Raw genomic sequence first — 16,591 nt, forward strand, 5'->3', positions numbered from 1 at the left:
GTAGGTGAAGGGGAAAAAAGAGTAACTTTCCAGTGGAAAACCTTTAACAAGTACTAGCTCAGCCAGGTGATCAAGGTCAACATCAACAGCACTGTCATATCAATAGCACGTGCCCTTGATATGACGGGATCAGAACAGCACTTTACTTCTGTGATTTTTCTTCTTAAGACCCACAACCATGAGAAGAACTTAAGACAAATCCCCAATGAGGGACTTTCTACCAAATATCTGACCAGCACTTCTTAACACTGTCAAGGTCATCAGAAACAAGAAAGTCTAAGAAACTGTCAAAGCCAAAACAAGACTTAGGAGACCTAATGACTAAATATAATGTAGTATCTTGAGTGAAATTTGGAACAGAAAAAGGACATTAGGGAAAAAGCTAAGGGTATCTGAATCAAATGCAGACATGATATATGTTTATATAAGTATTAATACCTATATCAATACTTTAATATTATATTAAATATTATATAAGTATTAATACTAGTTTATATAAGTATTAAACTAGTATACCAAATTTGTTGGTTCATTCTAACAAATGCACTAATGTAAGATAATAGTGTTAAAGGAAACTAGATATTGGAACCCTCTGTACTATCTTTGTAATTTTTCCTTTGACCCAGGAGTTTCCCTTCAGGCAGTTTTTTTCTTTGGAAATAATTAAGGGTGAACCTAAAGATTCACCAATATGAATATGGATCCCAGCGTATATAGGAAATAGTGAAAATGTAGAAATAATTTGTGTCCAATATTAGGTATGATAAATCTGTACAACTTAATCATGAATCATAACCTTATAGAACTGTATTTCTTGGTAAGGAACAGTATTCGGGATTGATAGTTGAAAGAAAAACGTAGACTATGAAAGAACTTACTGAAATATGTGATTTTACATATGCGTAGGAGGGGTATAGAGGCTTCCCAGGTGGTACTAGTGGTAAAGAACCCGCCTGCCAATTGGATCCCTGGGTCGGGAAGATGCCCTGGAGGAGGGCATGGCAACCCATTCCCATATTCTTGCCTGGAGAACGCTGTGGACAGAGGAGCCTGGTGGACTAAAGTCCAGGGAGTCTGCAAAGTGTAGGACATGACTGAAGTGACTTAGCATGCACAGAGGGATATAAATGAATATATTTCTATGTGTTAATCACCAGTGGATAACAGCATGGGTTTTTTTCCCCCCTTTTTACAAAAGCAGTACTTGTTTGCTCCAGAAAGTACAGATCAGCAAAAAACAAAAAGTTACTTTTTAATTAAAAGAAAAATGGTTGGGGTTAATCCCATTATAAACCCAGCAGCAGCAGTAGCAGAAGACTCAGTCCTGCAGAAGGGAGTTCTGAGAACAGATGGAACGCTGGCAAGCTAAGAAGCCTGCCCGGCACTTCTGTTCAGGGGTCTCCCTATCAAAGGGCACTGCCTGAACAGGCCTGCTGGTGCCTGTCCGTCCTCCATAGAAAAGGGCCACCACCCACACAGCCTCTGTGGAGTGTGAGAAGGGCAGCCACCTGTCAAACAATAAACAGGTTGCAAGGTGCATAGAGATCAAACTGAGCACTGTGGTCAGTGTGTGAATCTGTGGCCACTGGAACCCCAAGCCTCTCTCAGAGGTACCTACATCAGTCTATAGGAGCAGAGGCAGCTGTGAGGGCTGAGAGACAAACCCAGTGTCTATTTCCTTCTCCTTCCATAGTCGTCCTACCCTTAACTGGAAATTTTTCATCTTAAAAAAGAACTTGCATGTACCTTCCAATTCATTACAGCAACCCTTGAAGGTAGATAATTATCATCTCATTTTTCTGGTAAAAATTGAACCTAGAGCTCTTAAATGGCTGTCTCATACCATCTGGGGCCCCAGGGTCAGAGGATCAGGTTTATGTCTTTCCTTTTACACGAGTGCAGTTTCATATCTGAGGGTCCTGGAATCTTCATAGGCTAGATCTACCATTTACAAGCTGTGTATTTCAAGCAAGTCATGTAGCTGCTCTTGGCCTCAGTGTTTTCATCTGTAGGATGGAGATAATAATACGTATTCTAAAGTCACTATCAGGGTTTAGTGAGATTGTATATATAAATTGCTTAGCCCAGTGCCTAGAACATGAAGTCACCCATCTGCGAACAGTCATTACTATTGAAGGAGAGAAGATTCATGGGATAAAGTATAAAGGGATCTAGAGAGGAAAGTGCTCTTCTCCCTGTTCCCTGTAATTTGCAAACAAAGATGCAACAAGGCTGGTGCCACTTTAGACTTCCAGAACCACGATGAATTAGGTTACCAGAGCTCACTGAACTAGGGTCTGCCCTAGGTCTTGAGCAAGCACTACAGTTCATCAACCTGGTATTTGGGCCCAGCCAGAAAAAGAAGTGAAAGAACTTCAACACTTGAGGTCAGCCTTCAGGTTGAGTTGGAGAAGCATGAGCAAGAGGGTAGTGCACAGGAAGGAAGAGAAAAAACAGTATAAGTGAGAGCTAATTAACTAGCCCAGCAAGTGTGTAAGTCCCAAAGGAGCTTCACTTTTGTCTGGTTTGAAATTTTGTAAATTTCACTAAAGTGAAATTCACCAGATGAGGAAATGCAGTCCCACAGCAAAACTAGGACTAGAACTGTGGGGTCCTCTCATGTATTTCTCCGTTATCCCAGGATAAACTTAGGACATTTCACTTTATATGTGTATTGCTTTAAAATTTACACTTATATCTCTTAAAATTAATTTGTATTAGTCCTCAGTCAGTCAGTCAGTTCAGTCGCTTAGTCTTGTCCGGCTCTTTGCAACCCCATGGACTGTAGCACGCCAGGCTTCCCTGCTTCCCTGTCCATCACCAACTCCCAGAGCTTACTCAAACTCATGTCCATTGAGTTGGTGATGCCGTCCAACCATCTTATCCTCTGTTGTCCCCTTCTCCTCCTGCCTTCAATCTTTCCCAGCATCAGGGTCTTTTCCAATGAGTCAGCTCTGCATCAGGTGGCCAAAGTATTGGAGTTTCAGCTTCAGCATCAGTCCTTCCAATGAATATTGAGGACTGATCTCCTTTAGAATGGACTGGTTGGATCTCCTTGCTGTCCAAGGGACTCCAAGAGTCTTCTCCAACACCACAGTTCAAAAGCATCAATTCTTCAGCACTCAGCTTTTTTTATATCCAACTCTCACATCCATACATGACTACCGGAAAAACCATGGCTGCAGCTAATTATATGAGTTCTGATTCCTTCTGGCACAGTAACCCCCTCACCTGCATCCTAGGCTGTTGGGACAGGTGTGTTGGGAGACAGGAGTGGCAGCTGTCCTCTGGCTGGTGGAGGAGCATTTCTGATCTGGGTGTTTAGCCCATCCCCCAGCTGGGCTGAACACTCACTCACTGGAAGTGAGCCACTGCAGCTTTAGATGGTGAATGGAGACTTCCCATTAGTTCCTCATACAGTACCTGTGTGGCTTCATTTTTGAAGAACACCACATCTATCGTTTGGAATCCCAGCTGAGTCTAGCTTTCCTCTCTTGTTGATACCTCTTAATTTCTCCATCTTCATGAGTGAAAAATCTTTTCACAGCGATAATAATAAATAGCCAAGGACTCGGCAGTGTAAGTGATACCAAATCGAATTAAGTTGTATTATAGTCTCAGGAAAAGAAAGTAACTTGCGAGATCAGAGTACTTACCCACCTCATTTATTAACTTCCTCGTATAAGTGTCCATCTCTGGGGACGGAAGCTGAAAATCTGAACTGCCTGTCTATATGGACTGTCTAAAAGCTTGTTAGGCAGGGAAACACTCTTCCATCATAATCACTTTATCAGCGGGTGTTGAGAGGCTCAATAGGACAGGGGCTTGTGGCCTGCCTCTAACAATGCCTTCAGTTTCACAAGCACAAGACAGAAGGGATTGTTCTTGGGGAGGTGCACCCCGCTGGCAGAGGAGACACAGCGGTCTGCTGGCGGGGCTTCTTAGTCGCATTCTGTCACCTGGAGCCCTACCCCCAGCAGGTGTTAAATGTCAAATCACTCACCCAGTCACAATTTAGAAATTCTCGGTTCCTTTAGCTATTTTTTTTGTTCTTACACCCCCAAAAAATAATTTAGAAAAAAAATCATGTGTCTTCTTGCCCATTTTAACTCCTAAAATTATACATCAAGTTTAGATAGTTGAAAAGGATGTTATTTCTGACGTAGTGTGTTGCTTTATATACATTTTTGTCAAAACTTTGACACTACAGATACAGCTTTTTAAATTTATAGGCAAGATCTGCTGTATCCTCTCATGGGCAAAGATGATTTAAATGGTCAAACCATCCAGCCAAATCAGTTTTGCATTCTGTCAGATCCAAGTCTGGTTTCTTTTTTTTTTTTCAATTAAAAATGAACATATTAGTACACATTTCATGACAAGTGTCTGACTTCTGAATATGAATTCTTAGATCCGTGGATAGACAGATAAAGGCACACAGCTTTGCCAGGAGTTTACTACCCGGATGAAATAAGGGATTATATCCTTCACTATTTCCTACCCTGTTCTCATAGAAGCAAGGCTTTTTAAAATTGTACTGTGGTGAGATTCAGTAGGATGAGGGGTATGCATTTTTTTTCTGAGGTGGAGGTAAGGTGATTGTAAAAAGTGAGAGTGACTGAAGACAGAACCTGTAGATACAAGCATGTTCTGGGAGAGGTCGGTTTTAAGAAAGGGTATACATGGAAGGTACAGATCTGGACATTAATTTCCTTTGAATTAGCCGTGACCATCATGAAGAGTCGGACACGGCTGAGCGACTTTCCTTTCACTTTTCCCTTTCATGCATTGGAGAAGGAAATGGCAACCCACTCCAGTGCTCTTGCCTGGAGAATCCCAGGGATGGGGGTGCCTGGTGGGTTGCCATCTATGGGGTTGCACAGAGTCAGACACGACTGAAGTGACTTAGCAGCAGCAGCAGATAACCTCCTGGAAGATCACTAGGTACCACAGAGGCATGTGTACCCTGGTCTCAAAACCTCTGCCTTTAGAAACACCAGCACTCTCTAACTAGGCCAGTCTGTGACTGAGGCCAGTGAACTGGATTCACAGTGTCTGTCCTCACCAATGTTTTTAAGGGACTGACTTTTCTAGAGATCTGTCAAACAGAACCTGGAGGAGGGCCTGGCAGCCCCCTCCCGTCTTCTTGCATGGAGAATCCCCGTGGACAGAGGAGCCTGGCGGAGTACAGTCCACGGGGTCGCAAAGAGTCGGACACAACTGAGTCAAGCAGAAGGGTCAGAAGCAGGGCGCTCAGCCTTTCTTTCTATTCAGTATCCATAGGTCTGTCTCTGGATAGACTGTTGCACTCCAGAACTTTAGGGATGTTTTAAGGACATTTGGGGACAGGAGCGCACATGCTCTGCAATGCAGCATCTCAGATGCTAGAAGAGCAGCGTGGAAGGAAAGTTAGGCAGGTGCTGCTTCTGGAGCAGAAAGGCAGGGTGAAGAAGGGAGCCGACATTGTATTTATATGGCATAAAATGCATAGAACTCTCACAGTAAGCCCGTAAGATATATAGCATTGCCATGAGGAAACTGAGACCCAGAGAGGCTGATCAGCTCACCCCAAGTCCCACAGCTCATTAGTGCCAGAGTGGGATGTTCAACCTAGTTTGGTTTGGTGACTTCAAAGCCATTATATAGTGCTGCTTCTCTCGTGGTGAATATCCACTACAGAATGGGCTATCTACTACCCTTAGTTTATTCTCAAAACAGCAGTAACAAAACAAACACTTAAAAAATTTCTGAGTATCACTCCAATTATAAATCCAGTGTGAGGGGCAGAGGATGGTAAGTGGCTAAGATGGAAGACAATGTTTCTTCCCTTGGAGAAAGTAAAGGCTCCTACAGACTAAGTTAAAATCCTGTGAACACAGATCAGCTCATATAGAGAGTCAAGAAGGAGCATTCAGATGATATCTCACACCAGCTATACTGTGTGACTCTCCAGGAGAGATCACACGCAAGGTGAACAGAGCTCTGTGCTATAGATTCAGTTATATTTTTTTCTTCTTTATTGTTGTATAAAAGCCCGGTTATTAACTATGAAAAAGAAGATGCTTTATTTGAAGATGCTATTCTGGACAAAAATGTTTCTCTCCTTCTACCCCCCATCTCTCTCTCTCTTTCCCCTTATCCCTCCCCTCCGCTTCCCCCTCCCTCACCTACTGGACTGTAAAGTCCATGAGGGCAACTACAGTGATCTCATCTTACTCATTGCGCCTAGTGCCCTGACTAATACAGAGTATACAGTCAGATTAATCAGTGACGTGGACTTCCCTAGTGGCTCAGTGGTAAAAAATCTGCCTGCCAATGCAGGAGATGTGGGTTCAATCCCTCGATCAGGAAAATCCTCTGGAAAAGGGAATGGCAACCCACTCCAGTATTCTTGCCTGGGAGATCCCATGGAAAGAGGAGGCTGAAAGGCTACAGTCCATGGGGTCACAAAAGAGTTGGTGCTAGAATCCCAAGGTCTTATGCTTTTAAACTGTGATGTGAGCATGGTCATTCAGGCCCCGTAACAGACCTCTTTCAGGATAATGAGAAAAGATTTTATCAGTCAGGGCTTCTGATCTTCTTCTCCCCAAGTCAACTCCTCATGTCTCATAGTAAGGGACCTGGCCACTTGAAAGGAACTTAAATTTATTTATAATTTCATTATACTTAATTTTGGGAGGTTGTTGACCCCTTTTTTTTTTCAGTTTAGAAATTCACAATTCTTTATTTCTTCAAATAGTTCTGATTTATTCTATATTTTCTTTCCTTCTTGGATGCTAGTTACAAATTTTTCATTTGCTAATGTAGTAAATATCAACCATGCTCTGTTTTTTTGTTTCTTAGTCTTTTTTGTTTCTTAGTCTTTTATGTTCCATTTTGACTAGTTATTTTCTTTTTTAAAATTTTTTTTTATTTTTTAAATTTTAAAATCTTTAATTCTTACATGCGTTCCCAAACATGACCCCCCCTCCCACCTCCCTCCCCACAACATCTCTCTGGGTCATCCCCATGCACCAGCCCCAAGCATGCTGCACCCTACGTCAGACATGGACTGGCGATTCAATTCTTACATGATAGTCTACATGTTAGAATTCCCATTCTCCCAAATCATCCCACCCTCTCCCTCTCCCTCTGAGTCCAAAAGTCCTTTATACACATCTGTGTCTTTTTTCCTGTCTTGCATACAGGGTAGTCATTGCCATCTTCCTAAATTCCATATATATGTGTTAGTATACTGTATTGGTGTTTTTCTTTCTGGCTTACTTCACTCTGTATAATTGGCTCCAGTTTCATCCATCTCATCAGAACTGATTCAAATGAATTCTTTTTAATGGACCCCTTTTTGAGTATAATGAAAATTATGGCCTCTGTCCGACAAGGAACACATAGACACAATCTTGTATACAATTTCAGTAGGTTCATGAACCCTCTAAACTATGTATCTCAAGTTAAGAATGCTAAAAAGTGAGCCGCAGTTTAAGGGAAGGGCACATGCTGATGCTAGACCTCTCATATTTGAAGGAAAATGGACAAAAGAACATTGAGCTTGCTTTGGATATAATACCAGAGGGGAGACTATGGCGCCAGTTCCAACTGTGCCTTGATTATGCCAAGGCACTCTCATGAAAGACCCTTTGTTCCCTTTGGGACGGATGCCACCAAACACTGCTCCTTAATGACAGTTCACTGACCAACCCCTCCAAGCGTGCACCCTTCCTCCCAAGATTGGACAACAGGCAGAAAGAGGGAATAGAATAGGGCAAATGGAATAGGGCAGAGTTTGGATAGTGAAGTTTGCTGGGTTGGATCTTCTGGCTCCTAGAGTACACTTGCCTTAATTTCAGGCTCCGTGTCTTAAGGTGCTTTCGCCCTGAGCAGCAGTTCTACAGGTCTGTTGTTAAGGGTATTTTTCCCTTACAGTCTTTCCCAAGTGGATGCAAAACAGCCCTGATTTTATATAGACATAGATAATCTGTTGTGAGGTTAAAAAAAAAACAAAACACAAATTTCTAGGTCATAGCTGGGAGCTAAGGCACCCCAGGCCTTTCTTCTTCCTAACTCCTGTCTTGACCACAGGAAGGAGATTTTCCCTCCCTCCCAAGTATCCTAGCCTGACTCTGAGACTTTCTCCAGCCAAAACTAATCCCTAAGTTTCAAGGACATGGACCTTACTCTGTGGCCGAGGATTTTACGTCTCTCAGAGCTTTGCTTTCCTCATTTGCCAAATGGGGAACATAATAATATTAACAGTAGTCCCTGCATCCTAGGATTGTTGTGAAGAGTAATAGAAAGAATGGGCGAGGAGCACTTAGCTTGGTGCCCCGGCACACTTGATCAAGCTCTTTTTATTTTCAGGACGTTGCTGTTGTTCAGTCACTGAGTCATGTCTGACTCTCATGACCCCATGAACTGCTGCACACCAGGCTTCCCTGTCTTTCACTATTTCCCAGAGTTTGCTCAGAGTCATGTCCATTGAGACGATGATGCCATCCAACCCTTTCATACTCTGTTGCCCGCTTCTCCTCTTGCCCTCGATCTTTCCCAGCATCAGGATCTTTTCCACTGAGTCAGCTCTTCACATCCAGTGGCCAAAGTATTAAAGCTTCAGCTTCAGCATCAGTTCTTCCAGTTCTCCCAGTATTCAGGGTTGATTTCCTTTAGGATTGACTAGTTTGATCTCCTGCTTTTTTTTTTTTTTTTTTTTTGTAACTTGACAAAATAAATGGCTGGTAAAAATTGGGAGTCTGACTTCCCCTAAGCCTTAAAGCCAGGGCTTCCTCGTTGGCTCAGTGATGAAGAATCTGCCTGCTCAGTGATGAAGATCTCAAGGGACTCTCAAGAGTCTTCTCCAGCACCCCAGTTCAAACACATCAATTCGTCGGTGCTCAGCCTTCTTTATTTTCGGGATAGTGACCCCTAGAAGTGGTGGATGAGGAGAAACCAGGCAAGTTTGCTACTTTTCTAAGGCTTTTAGTGACCCTGCCTTTTTCTTGCGTTAGTATTTTATCAACAGTGTTCTCTCCAAGGACCAAGCCAGCAAGGCTCTAACCCTGAGCAGCTGAGCTTCTAGCTGTGCTTCTAAGACTCACAACTCATTTTTTGGCCCCTGACATACCACCAGCACCCAAGATGCCCTGATCAAGGCAGCTTTGAATGACTGTTCCTTTCAGCACCTTCCTTTCCTCCCTTCCCATTTTTATTTCTCACTCCCTTTTAGAAACAGCTATTTATTGAACACTTCTGTATGCGTAGCACAGTATTAGTGCCAGATAAACAGTCGTCGATAAAATAGACAGTACTGCTCCTCTTTTTATGCTCTAGCGGGGGTAGAGGGAGGCGTAAATAGCAAGCAAATGATTTATAGGACGTGATAAGGGCTATGAAAAAATAAGATGGAGATGGACGTGACCAAGGAGGCTGACTGAGATAGGGGACCTTCTCTGAGGCGGTGACACCTGAATCCAGTGACTGTCCCTGTGGCATGAATGGAAACCTTGGTTTTATTCCAAGTGAGAAGTGCCATTGGGTGTACAAAATGGCAGCTTCTTTTTGCTTTTCTCTTCTAACAATAGGTGACTTTAGGGTTTGTGTGTGTGCTCAGTGGCATCTGACTCTTTGTGACCCCACGACTGTAGCCCGCCAGGCTCCTCTGTCCATGGGATTATCCAAGCAAGAATACAGGAGTGGGTTGCATTTCCTCCTCCAGGGGATCTTCCCAGCGCAGGAATTGAACCTGCATCTCCTGTGTTTCCTACATTGGCAGGCAGATTCTTCATCACTGAGCCACCGAGGAAGCCCTGGCTTTAAGGCTTAGGGGAAGTCAGACTCCCAATTTTTACCAGCTATTTATTTTGTCAAGTTACAATTTAAAAAAAAAATACTATGACAAATCACTTGTTCCTTTAAATAGCTATTCGCCTATTGTGTACCAGGCACAGGCATTTTACCTGTATTTTCTTATTTATTCCTCCAGTAACCTGAGAAAGTAGGTTTCATTATCATCATTATCTCTGCAGCCAAATAAAGAAATCAGAACATGGAGAGGTGCAGAAGCATGCCGCTGGCCGCAGTGCCCGCAGTGGTCGGGTGAGGGCTGGAATCCAGGGGGCTCTGACGGCAGAGCCTATGCCTGCTGTCAGCAGACAGGTGCGCCTCCCGTCTTGTGATGTCTGAACTCACTGGTTCTCCTTTTCTTTGTAGTGGTGCCGATGAAGACGAGGACACATGAAGGCCTGCCCGCCCCCCCGCCCCGGTGGAACACCCCCCCGCCCCGGTGGAACACCCCCCCTTCCCTTTGTGCGTATGTGACGGCGTGTGTGCAACGGCTTCTGACCCCTGTGAAGGCTGCCCGGCAAGCAACGTGCTTCCGCCAGATGCCTCCCCAGACCCGCAGCAGGCGCAGAGCTCTCCAGGGAATGACCAGCTTCACTGCCACTGACTGTGCTTCTCATTTTCTTGTGGCAGGAAAAGGAAAAGTGCCCCCGCGCTCCACCAGGAGCAATTACAGGGTCCTCAGGTCATTCCTTCAACAGCTGCTTTGAACTTCCTCAGGAAAGCCAGTCCCTGCAATGGTGTATACCCAAACAGTATCACTTCATTAAGAAGGAGCTGAAATCATCTTGAAGGGCAGTCAGGATTTGTTTCCCTCCCTGCTAATCACCCCCCCACTTTATTCATATCGAAGCATGGAATAAATGAGGGGGAAAGTAGGGCTGAATCAACCCATGTAATTAGTCTCCACAAGTCCAATTATACATCTGTGAAAATGTGGTTTCATGAAATAAGATGGATGGCTTGAAAACCGACAGAGTTAAAAGTTAGAAATATATAAAGATATTTTTAGTACGTGAGGTTATCCTGGACTTCAGATTCATAATTCAATCCTGTGGAAATGAAAAAAAAAAAAAAAAAGATTGAAGAGGTAGAAAGGAAATGACTTTAAAAAAAAAAAAAAAAAAGAGGGAGGAACCAAAAAGATCTGATTAAAAGTTGAAATCGAAATAAATATTTCTGAACTCAAATTGCCTAGGTTTCCAAAATAGTCAGTAAAGGATCTGACGGAACCTGAATTATGTGAGTGGATTCTGAGGTTTTATGGGTCTCGTCACATCATGAAAGTCTGGAATGTGTGTCACAAATGGGAATTTGCTCTGTAGGTTTTGCTCCTCTTCCCCTAGCTTAGCCTGATTTGGCTTCAATGCAGAGTGGGGAGGATACTTGGCCCTCTGTGGTGTGTGAATTGAGCTCCACCCCCTGGCAGACAGACCTTCCTTTCACTCCAGGGGAGGACCCCTCCGGCCCCAGCACTCCCCACATCCAGGTCATTTCCCACCCACTGCCTCTCCCCTCTTACACACTGTGAGCAGAGACACACAGTGGTTGGACTCTGGCCTCTCCCCACTCCAAATCACATTTCCTTACAGCCAAGCTTTTTACTCCCAACTAAGCAGTGATGTACTAGGAAACACAGAACTGGAAACTGAGAAGCATGCATCTTCCGCAGCAGCAGTTTTGACTGAACAAATGTTTTGGAGTCAGGGCATGATGTTATTTTCGGGTAAAACAAACACTTACATTATGAAATAGAATGTTCATATACATAAACTGTAAAGATAAAACGGGAGACTTCGCAGAGGACTTTTGTTTGCAAGTGGGCTGTGCGTTCCCCCTCCTCTGCCGTCGGTGGTATTTGGGTGTTCGCTTCTGAGAAGTACAATTGGAACTGCATACATCCAAGAGCCTTGGGGCTTCTGCTGAGTCGGGACCCAGACTCCTAGTGCTTCTGAGGCAGAACCACAGGGGCCTGCATCGCGGGATCTTCCTCTTTTCCTGCCTGCCTGCCTGTGACCTGTACACCTGTCAACAAAGCTTTAGGGCCAACTGATGTGTGTATGCAGAGTGGTTTTGAGATAGAAATAGTGCTTACTGTCGGAATCCTGTTTATATCACTGTTCAGTCCTGTGCATGCTATGAAATGACTATTTCTTTGATGCCAGGAAGCTACCAGGCATATACGCTTCTCAGTTAAGAGTACCCCAGCTTACTAACTCATGAGGGACACTGGGGTCTGAGAGTAGTTTTGGCTGTTCTGTTTTTTTTTAAATTTTGTATCTTAAACTGGTGGCCAACAAATGGCTGAGACATGTTTGGTGCTTTACCTTTCTGCCCACAAAAAACTGGAGATTTTGGCAGACCACTAATTACATCCCCCAGGCACATCCAATGCAACTACCTTTAAAGGAAGACCAGTGGCCATTCTCAAAAAGAGTTTGAAAAATCGAAAGATTAAGAAGACTGTAGGATTTGGAAGCTTGTGTTGTCTTTCCCCAGTAACCATTGTTTAATCTCCAAGTAGTAGCCTTATCTTAGCGATCGACAGCTTATTGGCTCCTCCATAACTGATCATAGCTATTACTTTAAATCAGTATTTGGGAAACCCAGGCATTTATGCAATGGATATGAATGGAAATATAAAAATACATACCAGCCTGTCTCAATAAATTATCATATCTCTATAATCCTCGAGGAAAGCACTTTGGCTTTTACCTAGAAAGGATTTCAGATCTGCTTTATGGGCTCCCGCTGTCTTCAGTACCTGATAAAACTTTAACCAGGGAAGCATTAAACATGGCACAGCAGCTTCTGCCCAGGCTCCCGAGTTCCTGCTGGCAGCATCTATCAACACAAGAGCTAGGATGCTGCCTGCAGTGGCACCAGCTTCCCCAAAGCTGGAGCAGGCTGCTTGGCCTTAAGCCCCAGCATGAGGAGGCCTCCCTCCTACCAGGTCAGTAGAGTTGCTCCAAATTGTGTCCTGCCTGGCTGCAGGGTTTGCAGACATCCCTAGGGAGATGTCAGCAAGGGAGACAGGTAATGACTGTCTTCAGAATGAACTGGGTCCTCACAGCAATCCTTGGATGCCTTCCAAAGGTTGGATATCCGAGGCTACAAGGAGGTCTGACCTTTGATTTGGTGACATTACATCCAGGGCAATTCCAAGAAGTACCTGGAGTCTCTGCTCTGACAGCCCAAATAGGGAAATGATTTTAAATACTTAGGACCCTGCACCAAGGCCCCATTTCTCAGATGATAATACAGATTTGTAGGTAAGAGTTATTTGTCTTGAGTTACGCAGCTAGAAAGTATGGGAGCCAGATTTTTGTACCTGGCTCTTCCTAACTCTGCTGCTGCTGCTGCTGCTACTAAGTCGCTTCAGCTGTGTATGACTTTGGGTGACCCCGTAGATGCCAGCCCACCAGGCTCTGCTGTCCCTGGGATTCCCCAGGCAACAATACTGGAGTGGGTTGCCATTTCCTTCTCCAATGCATGCATGCATGCTAAGTTGTTTCAGTCGTGTCCGACTCTGTGTGACCCTATGGACAGCAGCCCTCCAGGCTCCTCTGTCCACAGGATTCTCTAGGCAAGAATACTGGAGTGGGTTGCCATTTCCTTCTCCCTTCCTAACTCTTATATATCCCTAAAATACAGAAAAGGCTGTGGGTTCCCCTGCTACAGTCTGACCATTCCACTCTAAGGATTCTTTTTCACAGTGACATTTCATGGCAGTAGTTTGGGCCCAGAAATGGCATCAGGGTAGCCTTATTCTTCCAGTTTAGCAGATACGTTAAGTACATGTTGCTGACTTGAGCCTGCCCCCAGGAATGGGAGAAGGCCTTTGCTCTTCGGTGCCATCCCTCATAAAGAAGGGGGAGTTGGAGCCATCTAGGCCAGTTACTGGGTTTTCCCAGTGGCTCAGCTGGTAAAGCACCTGCCTGCCAAGGCAGTAGATTCAAGAGACACAGCTTCGATCCCTGGGTGGAAAAGATCTGGAGAAGGAAATAGCAACCCACGCTAGTATTCTTACCTGGAGAATGGGCAGAAGAGTCTGGCGGGCTACAGTCCAGGCTCAGAGTCAGATACTACTGAACATGCACACAGCCCATAAATAAAGTGTTTCTAGGCCTTTAGGAGTGTGGAACGTCTCAGAAATAGTGAAAGTGAGCAGTGTTCCGCTCTCTATTTGAAAATGCCTGCTGCTGCAAAGGAAATCATATTCTAGTAAACCTAGCTCATCTGTGCCCTGTGAGGATGCAGCAATTCAAAGTCCAGTGAATATGGACGTCCCTGCAAATACCTGATGTGTATATGTACACATACACACACACTCAGTTTAACAACCAAGGGAGCTGCAGAGCAGTCCCCTCATGATCTTACATACCACGCAGAGGTTCCTGCCGGCTCTGATCACAAGCGTCACCAGGTAATGGAGCTGTGGTGCTTGCTCAAGAGATGCTTATAGGAAGAGCTGTGCCTCAGCAAAGGTTGTCAGCTCCTAAAGCTAAGCCAAGGTGACAGCCCTGAAGGAATTTACACTCCAGCCCTACTCCAGGAGGTCTAATGATACGGGAAATTTGGATACCCAGCCATTTCGGTGACCTGGGAGTCTGACCACTGCAGTCAGGCCTGAGGGCATGGCTGAAGAATTCATAACTGGTAAGAGTGGTAGGGCTTAGGAAGCTCTTTCCTCCACCTAGACAATATTCTCTTGCCCGTACCTTGGCACACTCACATAATAGCTGTTCAACACATGCTTTTCCATAAGAAAATCAGTTGCTTGTTTACTATGTGCCTAGCACATCTAAAATCTTATGATTAAAAAAACAAATCGATCTCATTATGAGTGGGCTCAGCCTAGCCCTGAGAAAAACAAACAAACAAAAAAAGGCCTATAGAGGAGACTTTAGATCTCATTAATACTGCCTTACCCAACAGTGTGTTGGAAGTCCCACGCCAGCTCATTCCAAGAGCTATAAGGCCCGAGAACACACCAGAAACAGCAGAACCGGTGCCAGAGCAGGAAAATAAAAATAAATTAATTACAACACTTGTGGTATACTGGTACAAAAATACCACAGGGCCAGGTCATATCATGCTGGGCTTGGTATGACCTTGAGGGGACAGTAGATTTATCCTTCATGGGAGTATCAGCGGCCAGTCTTTCTCCAGTGACCGGTCTTGCACCCACTTCGTGGATGGGGAGAACCAACGAATCCATCGTCCTCTGCCTGTTTTCCTGTACACTGCCACATTCCCTCCTGAGTCATCTTCCCCTTTCACCCTTTACATTAAACAAGGGAACACTCAATCTTTCAAGGGAATTATACGTTTGAGTTAATGTTGCAGTATATCATTTTCTTGCTGTAAATTATCTTGTGAGAGAGATTTACCGCTATCCCAGGATGTTTGGACTCGGTGCCCCTGTGCATTTGGAAATCAATAAACTATTCCTGGAAATACCATTTGTCTCTCAGAGTTTTGCACAAAGGACGTGCTAGGTGTTAATATTCACAGTGATCTGCACTCTTAGCCGTGATCATGCCGCAGATGATGGTGTTTTGGTTGTGAGAGACGGGATGCTGCTTCGTCCTGGCTTCTCTGGGGTTGACTTAGGAGGTCTCTGGGAGTTACAGAAGGACAGAATGAAAATCATGGTTATTTAAAGAGACGTTTTCTCCTCGAAGTGAAACGATCCATGCCTACATTAAATGTTCTCAGCAAAGTAGATTATAAAGTAAAGAATGCTTGGTCCTGAATGATGTTTTCAAATAATGTTAAAGCTTTACAATTTGGATTCGCCCAAGGGGGTGGGAAAACTTTAATCTTTACCATATTTTCTAGGGAAAAAAAAAAATTTCATAGAGCAAATTACAGTTAGGCCAGCAAAATCATCTTTGGGGAATCTTAGAAGTACACATTTGATACAACTGATGAAGAGATAGAATTAAGTTATAAATGAAGCAGTTCTCATCCAGTTTGTAATACCAGGAGCCAAGGATGCATTAAAACCAAGAGGCAAATGTGAAAACTCAAGGTAGTAGATGCTGTATGAATTAGAAAGTACAAGTCCTACCTAAAGGTATTAAAATTCAGTTTTTAAAACCTACCAGCAAGAGTGTTTGTATGAGCCCTGCTCTAAAACAGTTTTTTTTAACAGATTTGTGTCCATCAGACCCCTTCAGTTAGCTGGGGGCTGTATGAACTTTGGAGAAATTGTTCCAGTAAGGGTTCTAGAGCAAGTAAGGTCACCCAGTGAGCCAGGCCATCAGACTCTCTGTCTCCTGGAGTAACCATTAGGCCCACTTCCTCCCATCTCTCATAACCTCCCCAGCTGCTGAGGACACTTCTGCCTTGGCGAGATGGGGCTGCCAAGCACTGTGGTACTTGGGAGTCTTGGTGTTTTAACAAACCACAGTGTGTTTGGAGGTTTTCTTCCTTGCTTCCTGGTGCCAGCAACTCAATACCACAGCCCACTGCCCCAGCCTTTTCTCATTTTATCGTCTTTCCCTCTGATAGCTACAACTCTTTATTTTGTCTCATTGATCTTGGCTTGGCCAACTTACAGGTGGCCCCAGTTCCTTCACACTCATAAAAGAGTGAAATTGCAGCTGGTTTGGACTATCTCCTGGCCTTAACGAGACACCAGAGGTGGGTACACCCGGCCGAAAGTCAGGCTGCCGGTATTAGCAAGAAAAGAAGACGGCACAGAAAAGGAAACAAAGTCAATAACTGGCTGAGCAGAGTGTCTGCACTAATT

General features: G+C 44.2%; 1 protein-coding gene across 3 annotated transcripts in view; it reads left to right on the forward strand.

Moving 5' to 3' along the window:
- The window catches only part of TRIM44 (tripartite motif containing 44), a 116,177-nt gene extending 100,881 nt beyond the window's left edge, over positions 1-15,296 (forward strand). For 2 of the 3 annotated variants that reach the window (XM_060400057.1, XM_027979631.2), the window contains one exon: positions 10,201-15,296. In XM_060400057.1, coding sequence (XP_060256040.1) covers positions 10,201-10,541 — 341 coding nt within the window. In that variant the 3' untranslated portion in view covers positions 10,542-15,296. The remainder of the gene's footprint in view (positions 1-10,200) is intronic. The other variant, XM_042233358.2, reaches the window with a different exon arrangement.
- Positions 15,297-16,591: the final 1,295 nt, after the last annotated feature.

The sequence above is a fragment of the Ovis aries genome, chromosome 15 (assembly GCF_016772045.2).
Source record: "Ovis aries strain OAR_USU_Benz2616 breed Rambouillet chromosome 15, ARS-UI_Ramb_v3.0, whole genome shotgun sequence".
Lineage (NCBI taxonomy): Eukaryota > Metazoa > Chordata > Mammalia > Artiodactyla > Bovidae > Ovis > Ovis aries.